Source organism: Cottoperca gobio, chromosome 13 (genome assembly GCF_900634415.1).
Source record: "Cottoperca gobio chromosome 13, fCotGob3.1, whole genome shotgun sequence".
Taxonomy (NCBI): domain Eukaryota; kingdom Metazoa; phylum Chordata; class Actinopteri; order Perciformes; family Bovichtidae; genus Cottoperca; species Cottoperca gobio.
The window spans coordinates 6,711,986-6,730,062 of record NC_041367.1 but is presented as its reverse complement, the minus strand read 5'-3'; the positions used below and the strand labels follow the sequence as shown (position 1 = coordinate 6,730,062).

The 18,077-nt window shown below is 42.5% G+C and overlaps 1 protein-coding gene across 3 annotated transcripts; it reads left to right on the top strand.

The window, feature by feature from the left end:
• The first annotated feature begins 3,441 nt into the window (after positions 1–3,441).
• gap43 (growth associated protein 43) lies at positions 3,442–16,220 on the top strand. Of its 3 annotated transcripts, none has more exons than XM_029446472.1 (3): positions 3,442–3,771; positions 10,688–11,336; positions 14,909–16,220. In XM_029446472.1, the coding sequence occupies exons 1-3, from the start codon at positions 3,742–3,744 to the stop codon at positions 14,986–14,988; spliced, it is 759 nt and encodes a 252-aa protein (XP_029302332.1). In that variant the 5' UTR covers positions 3,442–3,741; the 3' UTR covers positions 14,989–16,220. The 3 variants fall into 3 exon arrangements, with proteins under 3 accessions (XP_029302332.1, XP_029302331.1, XP_029302330.1); XM_029446471.1 differs by having other exon boundaries at positions 3,444–3,771; positions 10,685–11,336; XM_029446470.1 differs by lacking the exon at positions 3,442–3,771 and adding an exon at positions 5,025–5,185 and having other exon boundaries at positions 10,685–11,336.
• The last annotated feature ends 1,857 nt before the right edge of the window (positions 16,221–18,077 follow it).

Here is an 18,077-nt window from a genome sequence, read left to right as displayed (position 1 = left end):
AGCTGTGTCAGATGTGAAGTCACGTTCCAGCTGAGGAGTGGACACCTGCTCTACATTTATTTCATTACAGCTGGAGGGAACACCTTTGATTTCCCTCCTCCGGGTCTCTGTCTCAGATCACACTGAGGGGAGAGAGGAAGGAGAGCTAGTGAGCCACTAAAGTGATGAAAAAAGTTGTTTATGGCGAAACTAAATGCTAGAGACTTTGAATGCTGGGGTACATTATAATTTGGGAATCTTGGAACATTGTGCGATATACTTGATCGCTTCCATGCATGTGCAACAAGTAGGTCTAACCCCCCCCCCCCCCCCCCCCCCCATAAGAAAACAAATTGACTTTCAGAAGAATCTGAAATGATAACGTCGCACCGCCACAATTGATCTTCTTTGAAATGTTGTTTATTAGTCTAGCATAAACAATGTAGACAGAACAGTAAGTTATATACTTGATGCTCACATTGCCTTTCAGGCCTATTATTTTTGTTTAAAAAAAATGTGGTAGAGGTCGTGAGCATTAGGGATCTGACCTTTTCCCACAAGCAAAACTATTTTTATTGGCCACATAAAAAAATGCCCTTTGCTTTGCTTTCAGCATTGTTTTCAGCAGGCTTACTTGCATGAATACATTTATGAATATTTCATATACTTGTTTTGTAGGGAAACATTTTTACGGTAGAGATATTTAAAAAAGATGCACGCAAAGCCATCGTGTCCCATTCTCGAGAATTCATGTTTAATAAGAACCTATATTTTAATCACAAACATGAATTTGTAACCACAGTAAAGCGTTGCTGTAACATACCTCTTGACCGCTTCTCGATACTAGCAGGACAGTGTGACATTATTGATCTATGTGGTCAGTGCAGCAGCAGATTCAGCTGCTTAACACAAGCAATCAAATAACTGAATATAGATCAGCGTACTAAGACGGTAACATGAGGAGCAGCTACTTTAGCCTGCGTCCGTTTGCTGGCCAACCTGCTGCACTTGCAGATGGATTGTGTTCAAAGATCATCGCACACACTCTCGCTTCGTTTCTTCAGCTATCCACCGCCCGGGCATCCGCTTGATTTTGCTCTTGGGGATTTGAGTGTTTGAATATTACATTTTTCATTTAGACAACCCTAATCATTTGTTATTGGATTGTGTTGCTGTATTCCTCTCTTAAAGGACTTCTTGTTCCCAGTGTAGGGATTTGAAGGGAAGTGATTTTGCACTTGTTTTTAAATGTGTAAATATTGATTTTTCATTAATGTGCAGCTAATTAGAATTAGTTGAAATTGGGCGTATGCATTTAGAATAAAATCTCAAAAGTAAAACAATAAAATATTGATCACATTAACAGAAAAAGTGCACACTTGTGCCGCCACGAGCCACCAGAACAGCTCCAATTCTTCTTGGTATGGATTATCCAAGTGTCCCAAACTCAGAAAATAATGAAGAATTCCATAGTTTTCCAGGGATCAAGTTGTCAATGTGTTTGTTTTTCCCGCACATTAATATAACAGAAGAGGAAAAAAAACAGCAAATATTCACATTAGAGAAGTACCTGACTTAAACGACTAACTGTTGCTATTTTCTCTCCTTCAGCTAATCAATTAATTGACTAATCATTAGCTCTAATCTGGTGACTAGGGAAGGCAATAGCATATGTTTCACATCACATTTACACTCAATACTTCTGTCTTTGCCCTCTCATTTATTCTGTTTTTTTCCTTTAAGTCATCACCTAAGAAGTGAGATCTCAGACGACTTTATAAAACGTAAGTCTGTTCCCTTGAGTGAGACACTTATCTGCTAGTTATTCCGGTGAAGTGACCGAGTAGGGGACTGTGAATGTGCATAGCAGTATAAAAGTAAAGCAGGGCAGTGCCGAGTAAAAGACCATGCATGCTCAGCAGAACGCTGCATTATTACAGTGTCTGTGTCATACGGTCTGCTTTTGAACATGATGACACATAGTGATGATGTAGCACAGCTAAGTAATGGTGCTAGATTTCCCTGTGTGACAGCAGCGACCACCGGGAAGGCTGTGGCTCAGCGGTGCAGGTTAATGATTTCCCCCTCAGTGAACTGGATGTGGAATAATCCTGTAAGAGAGAAGAATAGCGGAGCACAACCCCTCAGGACTCGTCCTCCTCCTCTCCTCTTCATCCATCCCTCTCTCTGTCTATGCTCCTCTTCTCCATCCCTCCCTCCATTCTCATTGTGTCTGTAACTCGCCGGTGTCAAAGCGGGGGTGGGGACTTTTCTGTCACCACAGTGTGTGTGTGTGTGTGTGTGTGTTATGAAAGACAAATACAGAGTGTGGGTGTTTGCATGAACATGCGCCTGCGAGCCTCACTGTACAGTGATGATTATGAATGTAGTTGTGGGGATAATGCATGCTGTGTCTGCTCATTAAACTACACTCTGTGCAAATGTGGGCATAGAGGGAGAAAAGAGGGAGAGGGAAAGAGAGGTAGTTTGCCTCGCCTGCCACACCCGGCCCTATTGCTTCCTCCTCCTACCTTCATCCCTTCCTCTCCCCTCTAACTCTCTCTCTCTCTCTCTCTCACACACACACACACACACACACACACACACACACACACACACACACACACACACACACACACACACACACACACACACACACACACTCACACACTCCTCTTCTGCTCTTCTAGTCTATCTGCTGGTGTTTCCATGAGAACAGAGCGCGCAGGGTATGAGGGGGGGTTGGTGGTGCGGGTGACGTGTCCTAAGAGCACAGAGTGTGTATGTGTGTGTATGTGCTCGCTTACATGCGCCTCGCGATCATCACTGCTCTCCTTCACACGTCTCTCCTGGCAAGGGATGCAGCCGGCTGTGCCAGAAAACATGCTTCTGGCATGGCTGTGGCAATTTGAACGCAGAGCTCACAGTCTCATATCACTGAACAGAGATCCAGAGAGTGTATAACACACAGTCTAGAGTGGGAGCCTTAGCAATCAGAGGAGGCAACTTCTTCATCTTTTTCTTTTTAAAGACAAAGACACCTCCCTATGTGTGTGGAAGGGGAGGGGATACAACAGAGGGGTAGTGGTAGTGTTGGGAGAAACACAAATAAATCATACAAAATGATGTATCAGAGGAAAAATTAGAGGTATCCAGTCAGTCATTAGGCGAGAGTCTTTTTAGGGTGGGGCCGCAGCTTTTGCTGGAGCCAGGCTGAAAGAGAAGAGGAGGAGGAGGAGGAGGGTGAGAAGATGTAGAAGAGAGGAGTGCTGATCTAAAAGAGGTGGGGGGGTTCATCACTATGAGCAAGAAAAGGAGGAGGAGGAGAAGGAGAAAAGGGAGGAGGAGGGGGATAGTGTGAAGGGAAGAGGGGAGGAGAGAGGGATGGAGGGAGAAGGGAAGGGAGGGGTTTAAAGGGTGGGCTTATAGTCATTGTCAGGCTGCGAGTAAGAGAGAGAGAGAGAGAGAGAGAGAGAGAGAGGTGTGCCCAGGCATACCGACTGAAGAGCGTGTGTGTGCAAACTGGGATGTGTAAATGCACTGGGCGGCTTAGCTGTTAATACAGCCAGAGAGAGAGAGCGAGAGAGAGAGAGAGAGTGTGTGTGTGCACGAAAGCAAGAGAGAGCGCACACGAGAGAGACAGCGAGAGAGCGAGAGAGAGAGAGAGAGAGAGAGAGAGAGGGTGAGAGAGAAGAAGTGAAAGGGAGAAAAAGGGAAGAAAGAAGCAGAGAAGAAAAAAGGGAGGATACAACAACTACAACTATGCTGTGCTGCATAAGAAGAACCAAACCGGTAAACTGCTCTGAATTGCTTTATCAATATTTTCAGCTCTTTCATAATGACAAAATGATGAATCTCAACTCTGAACTTTGTGACTGTTGGTTTTTTATTCAGATCAGGATGCTTGAGGAGGGATTAGAGAAAATGTTGGTGTAATTTGCTTTGACTCGGGGCCCGGCTTGTCTTTATAGAAGTCTATCCACAGAGCCCAGACACGCCTAGTTAATGTGATTATCCCGCATGAATGGATGTTGCCACAATGCCTCTCAGACCTCACACTGTACTTGCAGAGAGAGGAACAAGACTGTAACTCGATCTTGGGCAGCCTGGTATTCCCTCCTATTGATCATACACTTGTAAAAAGTGAAAGATTATTGAAAGGCACTTGATAGATTCTGTATTGTCTCTGATATGCTCTCTCGTTCTTTCAGGAGCTCTAACGAACTCCTCTAATCTTAATGATGATTCATATTAATTACCAACCTATGTGTTCTTAATTGATGCCTTAAATGGTTGTCTTAGTTTTGTACTTCTGTTATCTTGAGCAGAAATGGGTGACACAGGAAAGTACATTTCCACAGAGAGGAAAAAAAGGGTGGGGTACGGATTTGAGTGAGCAGCACCATCATGTCAGTGGCCTCAGGGGGATACAATGGGAATAAATGAGCCTAAATGGATTATCATAGCCCTCCAGCTTTATAAGTGGATGTTGTCAATTGAGGGTACTATGAAGTGTGCTCTCATTTAAAGGGTGTGAAAGGCTGGTGTTCGGTACTTTATAACAACCCATGCCGATTCTCAGTGGGAGAGATTAATAAAAAAAGAAGGTGTTGGAAGCAGGTGGGTCTGGAAAGTGAAGAAGAAGGTGGCACTCTGCTATGCTTCACTCCGTATTTCAGCAGCTATCATTGTGCTGTTGTGTGTGTGTGTGTGTTCAGCGATGGTTTCCTGCTACTATCACAAACTGGTTGTGATTTTATCGGACTCATAACACACTGGATTCCGACGCCACTTGATTGTTTCTCAAATGTTAGCCGGCATGAGTCATATTAGCTCTGACAGGGAGGAGAGAGAGAGAGAAAGGAAGCAAGACTTGCCAGTTGAAAGACATGCGGGATGCAGATAGAGGCAGACGGACAGGCGGGCAGGGAGAGAACGAGAAGCAGGGTGGAGTGGTAGCTGGTGCACATGGAGGTATGTGAGGTGGGGGTAGAGAGCGAAGGGAACCTGGTGGGCAGAGGAACAGAGGTGAAAAAAAGGATGGAGACAGGGAGGGAGGTTGCAAGGTATGGGGGAAGGTAGGGAGAGGCAGGCATGCAGCAAAGCAGAAAGGCAAAGAGGGAACTGGATGGTGTCTACAACCGGCAGGAGATGTGGTGGTGACAGAATGAGGGATGATGGTTGGAGGAGGCGAGCGGACGCAAAGGTGAGAAAGATGAAAAGAAAGGAAGCCGGCACGCTGCACACTGCAGCCATGTGGGTGAGGCACCGGCTTTTCCCACAGAAAGCTGTCGCTGCCTTCGAGCGCGCATCTCTCACGAAAGGAAAAAAAAATATCCTCCCGGCCTACAAGCATGCACGCATCCTCCTGCCTCCTGCCTTTGAGGAGCAGGGGCATAAATCAATCCAGACAAGACTCCGTAGTCTTCATGAATGAGCAAAAAGCACGGTTTGCAGTTTTAAACATGGCAGTATTGCCGTGGGTCCTGCCATTGTGGAGTGTTAAGTGCTGTTGCAACATCTTCACCAAGGGAGTGGCTACTAGCACTTCATTTAGTAGCCCCAGCTGCTAGCTTTATCTTTACTTGCGTGCCGTTTTAGAGAACTATTCAGCACCACAGAAGATGCTCCTTGTTCTCACCTCAGGGTTTAGGGTAAGGTTTAAGTTCTTACAGGTTCATGTTCAACTCAGGTCTTTCTTCATCATCAGCCCTACAGAAAGCTGACATTTCCCCCATAAAGCAATACTTCAAATCCCGCCTATATGTGCTCTTCTCCAACTCCACCCTAAATCCATTCCTAGTTCCCCTCCTAGCACCAGGACCATACCTGTCCTACTTGTCCTGCCACTTCTTTTATTTAAATGAGTCTAGACCATAATCAAGACCCAGTCTGCTACCTTTAAAGATGATTATGCACTCAGAGCTCCTTTCCCCTTAGGATGGCTTCAGCAAAAGCACTAGCCACAGCCCATATTTCCATATTCCCCCAGCACCATGTCCAGCCCTATAGCCCCTTCACTCCAGCTCCTCTCCACTTCCACGTGTCCCTCTCCTCATCCCTGCTGCCCCTTTCCCCATCCTCATACCCAGCCCCTATGAGATCAGTGGCGATTGCGGAGCCTTTGTTCAGGCAGAGAGTCGTTGTAATTGAATTAAAGGCCGCTCCAGAGGATGTAATGACGCCGGCACACGGCCGCTTATTAGTTGCTCTGGAGCATCTTTTGCTGGGCCATCGTAAAAGATCGTAACAACGCTCATCAATTCACTGTCAAAGGAGAGAGAGGGAAGGAGAGATGGCGAGCGGGGGCTCTGGCAGTCACCACCTGAGCCCCCCTCTCCTCATCTGCAGGAGATAGCTGGTTAAAAGGGTGTGGTGCTCCGCTCTGTCTGTATGTGTCGGTGTGTGTGTGTGTGAGAGAGAGAGAGAATGAGTGGGTAGCAGTATGTTCAGTGAGAAAGAGAGTGAAAGACTACAGAAAGAGAAAGAAGGAGAGTGAGATATTCAGCAGTTGCAGACAGCAGCTAGTCTTGGCTCTTTGGTGTCTCGATGATTCCTGCAGAACAGCAGACAGCCATTGAAATCATGCTGGGATTTTCAGGAGAGAGTTGTCATTGCAGGAAGTGTGTGTGCCACCAGCAAAGTGACTAATATTATCTCGCTGCCTGCTAAAGAACTGAGGTAATAAGATAAATGTATGGGGACTTTTTCATTTTATTAAAATTAGCCAATGCACTATATATATTATTACTAACAATATCTGCTTTGATATACACACATTTCCAATAATTACATATTGAAGTGAAATATATCCAGCAGCTGCCCCTGTTGGGTTCGGCATAAAAGGCCCCTCTGCAAAGCTTCACCATTATGAATTCAAATATTACCTTTAATATTAATATTTCACTTGCTGCCGGCATTCGATCCAAGGCAGGGCGGAGCCGTGAGGCGAAAAGGGAGTCTCCTGCTTGAATGGATAATAATAAAAAACCAACAGGATTATATGTATGCCTGGTGTGTGCATTAGCGTGAGCTGTGGTTCTGTGGTAATTCAACCAGCATAAACCCAACCACTCCACTGTGTCTTCCCCCATTTCTCCTCCCTTCCCCTCCTCCCCCCTCCTGAAAAAAAAGTCTCTAATGGCACTGGCAGTGAGGCAGTAGGAAGGTGGCGGATTGTTACCGTGTGTCACCATTGGGGGATGGTGTGTGTGTGTGTGTGTGTGTGTGTGTGTGTGTGTGTGTGTGTGTGTGTGTGTGTGTGTGTGTGTGTGTGTGTGTGTGCGTGTGCGTGTGGTTATGGATCTGCCGGTAAGGCCATTGACTCTCGGGTGTGGTTCTCACGACAGCCGGTGCCCACCCAAGGACAGCGACAGACAGGGAGAGCGCACAGACTGCAGCTGATAGGCAAAGCTAAAATAGACACATCTGAACACATACTGAACACATTATCGCACGGCCATTTATTACCTTTGCAGACAGGAAAGACAGACAGAGGCGTTTGTCCTCTGGAGAATATAACTCTTGTATTCAGAGAGAATAACCTGCGAGGTAATGTACATTTAGATTGTGAACATGAAGATGACAGTCATTATTTGTCACCTACACGCTGTCCTACTGCCAGCTTTTAATGTCGCTACATTATACTCTAGCTTTTATAATTTTATAAATAGCATAATTCGTTTTACAATGATGCAAGAAAAGCACTTACAACATTTCTTCTTTTTTTTTTTTCTGGATAATGAAAACTGTTTTAAGTGGATAATGTAATGTATCTATGGCAACCAGAAAGACCCTGTTGAAAGAGAAAAGCACTGCGGGCTAATTGTTATAAGTAATTTGATTAACCTGATAATGCAAATATGTTGCCTCACTGCAGATGAATCCAGAAAGAGTTGAAATGGTCGTGGAGTTTCAGTGTGAAGACTTAAAGGAGTGTACCTTGTGGTGTGCTGCACCTTTGGGAGGTGCTGCTGTATTTATGAATGAAAATGTGTGCCGCACAGACACCAAGTGAGATAACGTCTGCAGGATGGTACGCGACCGGGGTTCACTTAACAGTTAATAAGCAATTCTTAAAGGTTTTTCCCTTTTCTGTTTAGATACTACATACTCGTACATTATATATCACAGCATAATCATTTTGATATGAAAGGTCAAAGTAGCTCAGTACTAAATCTTATAGTTCACAGAAACAGACTACAGCAGTCAGAAAATCACAACGCAACTCTTTTGAGGGTGATCCACAGACACATATCAATAATTCAAATGACCATGCTATAACTGTGATCAAATCCATGACGTGATCTTTCTTCCTCCGATATGAGATCACCTGGCACTCTGCTGGCATTTTATTACATTTGCACTCATACACACCCAGATCTCTAAAGCGAATGACATACCCTCTGTTCCAACAGTGATGTCATACCCCGTATTCCCAAACACACCCATCCATCACTTTTTTCTCTCTGTCTGACTCACTGTATGCAGCCAGAAAGTAATCCCATTTAGAGTTAAGTGCTTTGGTCAATTTTTTGGCAATTGTAAGCACCCATGAGATCAGACATAGTGAAAGCCCAATAAGTTACCAGAGACCTGCGTGCATATTATTAAGATCAGTGATTTGTCTGTCTCGTTGGACCTCCATATGTTCTAATTGCAGGACACTTATTAGCTAATAGGTAAACAGCTTTAGTACAATCTTTTAAACATAAATCACTATATTTGGTGCGCAGTGCAAAGCCCCTGAAAATCTGCTATCGCTCTCACAGCCTGCAGTTTTTTTTTATATTACATTGCACAAAATTGCTTCAGGAAGATGGTGTATATTAAGAATTGCAGGGAGGCCCGGGGCAGGATTTACAGCCTGAACCCTGGGGATGATGGTGGAGGTGGTGAATATACCAACACAGCTGTACCTTGGCCTCTCTGCTCCAATATTGGACTGACACACTGACCCTGAAGAAGACATGTTGGTCGAGGGCCTCTGGCTCTTAAATCATGTCACATAGATGTGATTGCTCACCCAGGCAGCTGTCCAAGTCCAACCTCATATCCAATATAATGACTCTATTAGAGACAGTAGGTATCAGGAGATAGACTGATGGATGTAGCTACTAGTTTCACATCTTGAAAACCGTCTCCGTATAAAATACAAAACCTTAAAGAAGATGCTCAGTGACATAGACCGCCAGCATTGATACATATAACCCCTTCAGCCCCCCCCACTGGCACCGCACCGCACCCTGCCGCTGCATCACACACAACCCCTCCTTAGCCATGCTGATTGCTCCGCCTGATTTACAAGTTCCTATTGGCCCACTCCCCTGAGGGGTCAGCTGCACTGCCAATCAGGGTGACATATAGTCTTTCATAGCACCAACCACCAGACAGCGCCGTGATGAGTTAGCACTCTGGTTGTCAAGGTAACCTTTGATGGTTGGGAGGGGTATGGCAGTGAATGCTGAGGAGATTCTAGCAGGCAGCTCGTTCCCTAGCAGCTAAAGATGGAGCCGCAGAAAGCTACTGTACCTAGAGAATAGAGATTGGCTCATTATTTTGGATAAAGAGCCTCAATTTGAAATGCTTACATTTTTTTTCTGGTTACAATTTTGAAGATATCATTAGCAGTGGATCCAGGGGACATTAGTGAATGCCATGGAAAGGGTTCTACATTTATGTTTAATTATTCACTAAATCCATTTCAACACCATTATCAAGAGGACAATATCAACCTCATGCTTGGATTGAAGAACCACAATAAATGCCTAGAGTCATCTGTCGTTCCCTAAATCCCAGTGTGTCCAATTTATTATGTGGAGACAATCGACCCACACACACAATATTCTCATGATTCACAAAGGCACTAAATCTCTTCTTTCCAGCACATTCAATGACAAACATTATTATTGTCAAATGTATCACTGGATCCTGACAAACACTTGATTGCTGGAAGGACTAAAACATTGTTTTACATCTTTATCATTTGGCTAACTGATTCTGCACTGCTTGCATGCTCTTTGACAGTTTGTGTTGGCTTCATGTTGCTTATTCACATTCATTTAAGGTGCACATTTTTAAGCTTTTGATTGGTTGAACTTCTGCCAGAGAAAATTTTACCTTGATTTGTTTGCCTATTCATTTTGAATGTACTGATTCATTTTGTTTGCCACTTTCAGTGCTCATCATTCATTCCTTTATTTGATTTGATTTCTTTTCATTAGATTTATATGACTCATAGCACAACCCACTATTTGATGGACAGCTATGGATCCAGTTACAAAAGGTAATATCATGGAACCCCTTTCAATATTACATTGTGTTCTGTCCTATTCCTAACCCTGTTCCTCATCCAATCCTACACTTTTACTCAATTCTAAACCAGTCCTGAAACCCTAACCCAACTTTTCCCAGTCCAAAGTTCTCCAGTAATTCCTTTATCACTTCATAAGTTAACTAATAAACCCTCTCTGAGCATATGCTTTAGTCTTTTTTCTTTTTTCTGACCTTTCAACTCATGCCATGTTCTACCTTTCTTTGCCAGCATGATATTGTGGGATGCTCATTCTCAAGCTACATACCCCACAGTAGATGGATTCTTTGCAAATGTTTAGTATTACAAGCAGTACATTCCCTCGCTGGTTTCCAGTGGACCTGCTTGATGGCCTACAGTAGATGTTCACTTGCTGTATTCTCTCTTGGCTAGCAGGTGGAGAAGAATGAGGATGCGGACCAGAAGATTGAACAGGATGGCACCACCAACAAACCCGAGGACAAGGCCCACAAGGCTGCCACCAAAATACAGGCGAGCTTCCGTGGACACATAACTCGGAAAAAGATGAAAGACGGAGAGGAAGAGAAGGAGGAAGACAGTCCTGCTGCTGCAGAGGAGGCGACAGAAGGAGGAGAGGAGGCAAAGAAAGTGGAGGGAGAGGAGGCACCTGCAAAGGAGGAGGAAGCTGCAGGAGAGGAGGCCAAGAAGGAGGAGGAGACGAGCCAAGCCAAAAGCCCAGTGGCAGACAAGCCAGCTAACTCTCCGGCAGCTGCTGCTGCTTCCCCTGTAGGCGCAGCGACGTCTCCTGTAGCGGCAGCACCGGCTGCTGTTGCCTCTCCTACGGCCGCCACAGCTCCCTCTGAGGCCCAGAAAGAGGAGCCAAAGGCAGAGGAGAAAGCCGAGGAGAAGCCCAAAGAGGTGGAGGCCCCAGCGGCGGCAGCCAAGAGTCCCACCACAGCTGAGGAGAAGAAGGAAGAGGAGGAAAGTGAAGAGAAAAAGGTGGAGGCCAAACAGGCCGATGTGCCTGCGGCTGTCAGCCCGATAGCGGAGAAGGAGGAGCCTAACCAAACAAATGATAAACAAGGTATGCAGATTATACTACATCTTTGAACTATTCATTAAAATAGGAGTATTAAAAAATGATACGCATACAAGCACATGCTAAATAAAATAATCCCAATATCTGAATCCAACACTTAGGTGTGGGAGGGCACAATATGTTCAGAGGTCAGAGACGAAAATAATTCCAGACACACTGACCAATCAAGAGGCAATTAATTACTGTCAAAAATGGATAATGGGGAATAGGAAAGATTTTCCGTAGTCTACTTGGCAGGCACCGCTGGAAATAACTGCTTGTTGAGTCTTTAAGATTTAAGCATCTTTGGCAAGGCTCCACCATTCACTGGTTAATACTCACAGCTCAGTATTATATGAGACAGCCTTGTATCTCAGCCTCTGTAAGATGGAAACTGATGAGGCGGAGATTGAGATATAAATTGGTTGGAAGTGATTAAGCGCTTGTCAGGAATAATGTTGTACAACGGGCTAGTGTTATCTTGGGAATTATCAGAGGTATTGTTAAGAAGCAATGTTGTATGCTTTGCTTAATGAGAAATCATCTTGTTTTGTGAGTCATAAAGGTTCATAAACATCTCAGTTGGGTTAATATAGATTGTTATGTTACCAACACCAACATATTGAGGTGGCAGCGACATTTATTCAAGTTACAACACAAATAGTGGTGAAAATGGATGACCCCATTACATCTTCTCTACACATCACATCAGGTCAACAATGTTTGATAAAATCCAACACCAGCTAATAGATTTGAAAACAAACCACCATTTGACGTCCAATTACGGTGGAAACGTAAACCCGAAACTTGAAGGCCATGAAATTGCATTATAACATTGATAACAACAAAATCTTGACATGAACTCATATTTCTGGTCCAAGGACTCTCAGACTGGGTCAGACAGGTAGTTAATGGAGCATGCTCAGTCTGGAGTAGATGGGGATGTGAGGTGGGACACACACACACACACACACACACTAACTGGAGAACTACACAGAAACTAGGTCACCTAAGCAGCACTGTCTCCCGGTTGTCATAGTTACCACCTCGATGGGATAGCTACCCTGCATGGAGCGGAGCGGGGATAACAGGTGCTCTGATTTCAATGAATGATTAATGAAGAGTACTGGTCACGATCCGCACCGGGGAAGCCTGTCACAAACAAACCCTACTTGACAAAGAACTGCTAATTAAGAACTCACTGCTGGCCACAATCTGCTTCACCTAATTAATATTTATTACTAAGTTACTTGGTTAAGGTTTGTCAGCGCACAGACAGGAGTCACATGCACAATGACGCCAGGTAGTCTGATCTCACTGAATGATTTATGAGGGTATAATCCAGGTTCTCCACCTGGGATAGTCTGTGTCACTGGCTTTACGTAGTTACATCTGACCAAGTTAACTGTCATAGCACGTTTACATAGCACTACATATTCACAAATTATAGTATAATAAACTTCCATTATATGACACATTTCATACATAAAATACAGCTCAAAGCTCAGACAAATAAAACAGTTGTTTTTCAAATCTTTTAAGATTAAGCAGTAGTTGACATTCAAAAAATGGCAGTGAAGTAATAATAAGGTGAGTTAAAGCAAGGCTAAAAAGGCAAGTGTACAACATAGAGAGAATACCACTGTTTAGTTCCAAAACCACCGAAGGCAGCTTCACCATATGTCTTTGTCTTTGGTATGCTGAGCTAGCAGCAGAGAGACGGTTAATCTGAGGGATCTTCCAAGAAAATATCTTCGCATTATATCATATCATGCTTTCAGAGGCGAGTCCATAAATACATTTATAGACAGGTATTGGATACACTTTAAGATTCCTATACCTAAATGGGAGCCAGTGTAGAGATTAAGAACAGGAGTGGTATGTTATGTTTTTGAACCTGTTAACACTCTGACAGAAGTATGCACATGCTTCTTTGATTGAACTCCTATGAGGCAGGAAAATTAGAGTTGACGGTAACGCCCAGATATTTTGCCTGAGGTGCAAACTGCTGAAATAGTATATAGTCCAATATCAAGGACTTGTGTTTTGTCATAAATTAGTAGTTTGAGGACATTTTGTATAAATTGATGCAGTTTTTAAGGGAGTAAATAGAGCTCAGGACCAACAGCTATATAGCGTTGGGTGTCATCTGCATAGCAGTTTTAAATCAGTACAGTGCCGACCACCTAGCGGTAACAAAGACGAGGTATAGTAAGTAAGGACAAAGCCTTACGACAGTCCCTGTGGAGTGTGTGTTCTTTGAATTGAGACAAAAATGTTGCGACATGCCTTGTATATGAAATAAATAAATAGATACAAACTGTAAATGGAAGGTGGAGGTTAGGTGGCACTGATGTCACAATACCAGAACTGATTCGCTTTGGCGAAATTGCATTTGTATCGCACAGTTCAGTGGCTTTTAAAGAAAAACCCTCTCAAGTCTGTCATACAGATAATCCCCTCCTACCCTCCTACCTGGAACATTTAGCTGTTTTGAGTCACACACACACTCACACATTAGTACAAGTGCTAACACATACAAGATCCTCCCACACCTCTGTCTTTCTCTCTGCCTCACCCTCACCCTCACTCACACTCACAGACACCCACCCACACACATGCACTACATAACCCCGATCTCCAATGCAGTGATGTCATTCTTTGATGTCTCCTCTTTCTATTAAAAGAGTATGAGATCATCGTGGTATGAGATCACCGCTCTCTGGGGGCACTTGAATAATAGGCTTGGTCAGTATAATATAAAAGGTCCGAAAATCATTGCAGCCCATATATTGTATGAGAAGGTCTTATCAGGAAATATTACTTTTGATTTTGTAGACAATAGACATACAATAATAATATTTTATTAGCCGCAAAATAGCATTCAGTACAGGAGCATCACAGCAATATTACTCAACACACTTGATTAGTAATGCCTTAGTGATGTATCATGGATCCTTATTCAGCAGTATTCACCTCTTAGTAATCCACCAATGGATTTTGTTACAGCAGTATAGGCATCATACAGTATTCGATGTGACAGATGCTGCTGTTAGCGTTGAGATGTCAGTTCAAATGCTTCGTGAGTCCATTAGGAGCACTCTCTTCCTTTATTATTTACTTAGCCAATGTGGGATTTCAGACGTTAGGTTGCATCTTCTGACTGACATGCTTTCTGTTTTAGTAGAGTTGACATATTGTGAACCACATGGAACTACAAAGTTTATTCTTTATCTACATTTTCATGATTTTTAATGTTACCGCCTGCTTCTTTTTACACAGAAAACCCTTTGAGGTGAAATATTTTAAACATCAAAAGCAGCAGCTGATATGTGAAATATTTGATGCTCAGTATTTCAGAAGACCCAGATAGAGCTTTATTATTCCAACCTCACAATGTAAAACGTTGTGCAATGTGAAACCTACTCCCCACAGGCTAATCTTCTCTCCTTCTCTCCTCTCCCCGACCCACCTTGTATCTATCATGTCCCCCTTCTCTCCACCCTTACGTCTCACTTTCCTCCTTTTCGCTTTGCCTTTTTCTCTCTTCACCCTCCACTCTCCTTCCCTCCCTCCAGATGCTGCAGAGGAGTCTAAAGCAGAGGAGGCCACCCCGGCAGATGCAGCGCCAGAGGGCACCGAGTCCAAGGATGACTAAGGCAAAGTCTAACCTAAAGAAAGCAGAATTAAAAGTATGAAGAATAACACAAAAAACAAAAATCTAAAAAGGTTGCTCTTTGCCTTCCCAATGTGAAGGAAGTCCGTTTCTATTTGTTTGTCATTTTTTGTGTGGCAATGATTTTCTCATGTTGGGGGAGTTTCCAGCGTTACGTTTTTTGGCTCAAGCTAATATTATGAGGTAGTGATGATGATGATGATGAGAATGAGCATCATGATGATGATGAAAAATGATTGTTACCTTGATGATGATGATGATGATGATGATGATGATGATGATGATGATTATTATGAGGAGGAGGAGGATTGGATTTGATCTTCACTATCCATTGTAAGTGAAGCAGTGGTGGAATGAACGCTCCCAACTGGATATGTATGCATTTAAAATGCATTGTGAATGCACCATACTTTATTTGCATTGCAATGCACTTTCTCAAACACACTTTGCAAATAAAATCTGTACTTTCTGCAAATGCACGCACAAAAAAAAAAAAAAAACTGGTTTAAAATGCAACTCTAGTTTTCAACACGGTACAAGTGTATTGAGAACAAAGCAAATAGGTAATGTACTGACACATCGAATGGAAAAATAGAATGTATAATTAAATGTGTGACATTTCCAGTTGGGCAGCTTTATCCTTCATCCAAAAACCACATATAGGACAAGACTATTACTCTCTCGCTCTCTATTCTGCTTGAGTCATTCAAGCTTGGTTTACACCCCTTTTACAAACTCCCTTTCTACTCACATTTACAGTAAAGGACCTGTTGCCATTTAAATGATATAAGCATATAATAAACTTTAGAAGTCAGCTATAGTATTGGTGTAACTGGCTCTTACATGACGATTTGTGTTCTGCCAACCAAATGTGAGAACAGTAGCATGAACCATCGAACCAGATGCATGATGGGAACTCTCCCTCTGAGAGGAACTTTTTCGCAGTCACAAAAACTTAAGAGGTGTGGCAGCTTCTTTTTGATGTCTTTGGTGTTGTTATGACAGTTTATATGAATTGGAAAAATACTCTTGCACTGATGTTACGCAAAAAAAAAGTAAAAAGACGAGCAAACAAAAATACTTTTCCCATGTTCCAGTGAGTGCAATGTCCAGTTTCAACCTTATCAAGGAGTTCAAACTTGTGAGAAAAAAATATGAAAAAGTAAAAATGGTTTCAATGTCTGTTTTCAAAATAAAGCAAATGTGCCAATTACCATCATACACTGTGGAGTTTGTTTAAAGCCATGTTCAAATGCACTGTTACTTCACAGGCTCGAATATATCTGGGGGCAAGACTGACTATATGATTTGGCAATATCCTAATCCGCTTTCTTGCAGAGAAGTGGTATCAACTTTCTCATCTCACGCTTAGCAAGAAAGTGAATATGTGTATTTCCCAAAATGTAAAAGTATTTGTTTGACATCAGATGTTGATATCATGCACCACCACTTTCTTTAAGGCTTAAGACCTTAACTAGTCACTCAGCGATACTAGCAAATAATTAGCAAAATATTAATAACCGCTGCTTTAGACATATTCATTAGCAGAGGCAACACCTGACATGCTTAGGATGCAACGTGCACATGAATATCTTACTTCTGAGTCTTATCCTGGTTTTAAACTTCTAAGGGAAAAAATATTTTTATATAAAACATGAGAAACCTGGATCATAATCTGGATATTCCGCCACATCTCAGTCACTTATTTATGTAACAACAGAGAGCAGAAGCCCAGATAAGGCTGGTTTCTAGCAAAGCACTTAACAGTTTCTCATAGCTGGGATAAGGTCATACTGGTGCACATGTAAACACACTCAGTCTTAGATCTGATTTCAAATTGTGTATCTTGTATATCAGAGAGAGATAATTGTAAAGATCATATTGGCTGGTGGCAGCGATAACATTTGCGAGAGCACAAGCATATGCTGGGAGTTAAAATGAGATCCATGTGACTCAAGAGAGTAAATAGTAATAACCCCAAGATCAACATAAATACAAACCTCAGTCTCACAAAACATGTGTGACCTTCAGTATAATGAAGCTCGTTCGCTGAACAAGGAATAAAGATACTTTTTTTCCAAAACTTTCTTTAATCGCCCTCGACAGGCTGTCTTTTATATTCGGCACTGCAAGTTAACAGCCCAGAAACTGAACTTAAAGAAACGTACGAGTCTTTGGTATGTCATAAAAAATCTCATAATAAATTCAAAGTATATTATGTCATAAAAATGTCAAAGTATATTATGATTGAAAAGTCGTGTAAGAAGTTATAGGTTAGTATGTCATAAAATGTACTCTAAAAGGGCTTTCTTTTTAAAATCGTAAAAACACATAGTATAATATGTCTTAAAAAAGTCATAATGTCTTAAAAAGTCATTAAAAGTCATAATATGTCTTTAAAAAGTCATTAAAAGTCATAATTTATGTATTAAAAAAGTCATAGTTTAGTGTGTCATAACAAATGTTATAATCTTGTATACTGCTTTATTTCACTGCTCTAACCCGATCAGTTTGTCTTTTTTGTTCAAATTAACGAGTATTTACTTTTGCACCCAGTATCTCTGGATGAAAGCAGCTGTGCCATTTATAAAATACAACATCTCTTTTCAGTCTCCGAGCAGCTCCCATTGAACAAATGAACATTCCTAATTTTCTTTCATCGCCCACATTTTCCCAGCTGGTGTGGAGGGTTTGCTACAGGAGAGATGTCCTAACCTTTGACCCGGCTACTGTTCATCTCCATAGCCCAGAGCAGAGACTAATGATGATACAGAATAATGTGTTTGTGTCCTCATTCTGCCAAATCCCACAACACAGCAGGGACATCTTTTGGTTTGTTCTGACATCTTGTGGTGAAACATTTTACTGCAGCAGCATCCCATGACAGTCCACTGTGATACAGTATTCAGAGCTTGTGCCATTTTGTCATTAATGTGTCTCCGTATGTGGCGCTGATAACATCGCTCTTACCTTTCATCTATTATACAACAAAACAGAAACTGGAACATCCCCTTGGTGACGAGTCCCAGTTGTCTCACACTTTCTGAGGACAAACTGTCTTCCAGAGAGAA

What these genes read in the sequence shown, in the direction of transcription:
- gap43 (XM_029446470.1), top strand. Translation starts at nt 5,048, where the DNA reads ATGGGGGAAGGTAGGGAGAGGCAGGCATGCAGCAAAGCAGAAAGGCAA. An exon ending in GGAGGCGAGCGGACGCAAAG is followed by an intron (nt 5,186 to 10,684) that starts GTGAGAAAGATG and finishes TCTCTTGGCTAG; the next exon opens with CAGGTGGAGAAGAATGAGGA. An exon ending in CCAAACAAATGATAAACAAG is followed by an intron (nt 11,337 to 14,908) that starts GTATGCAGATTA and finishes CCCTCCCTCCAG; the next exon opens with ATGCTGCAGAGGAGTCTAAA.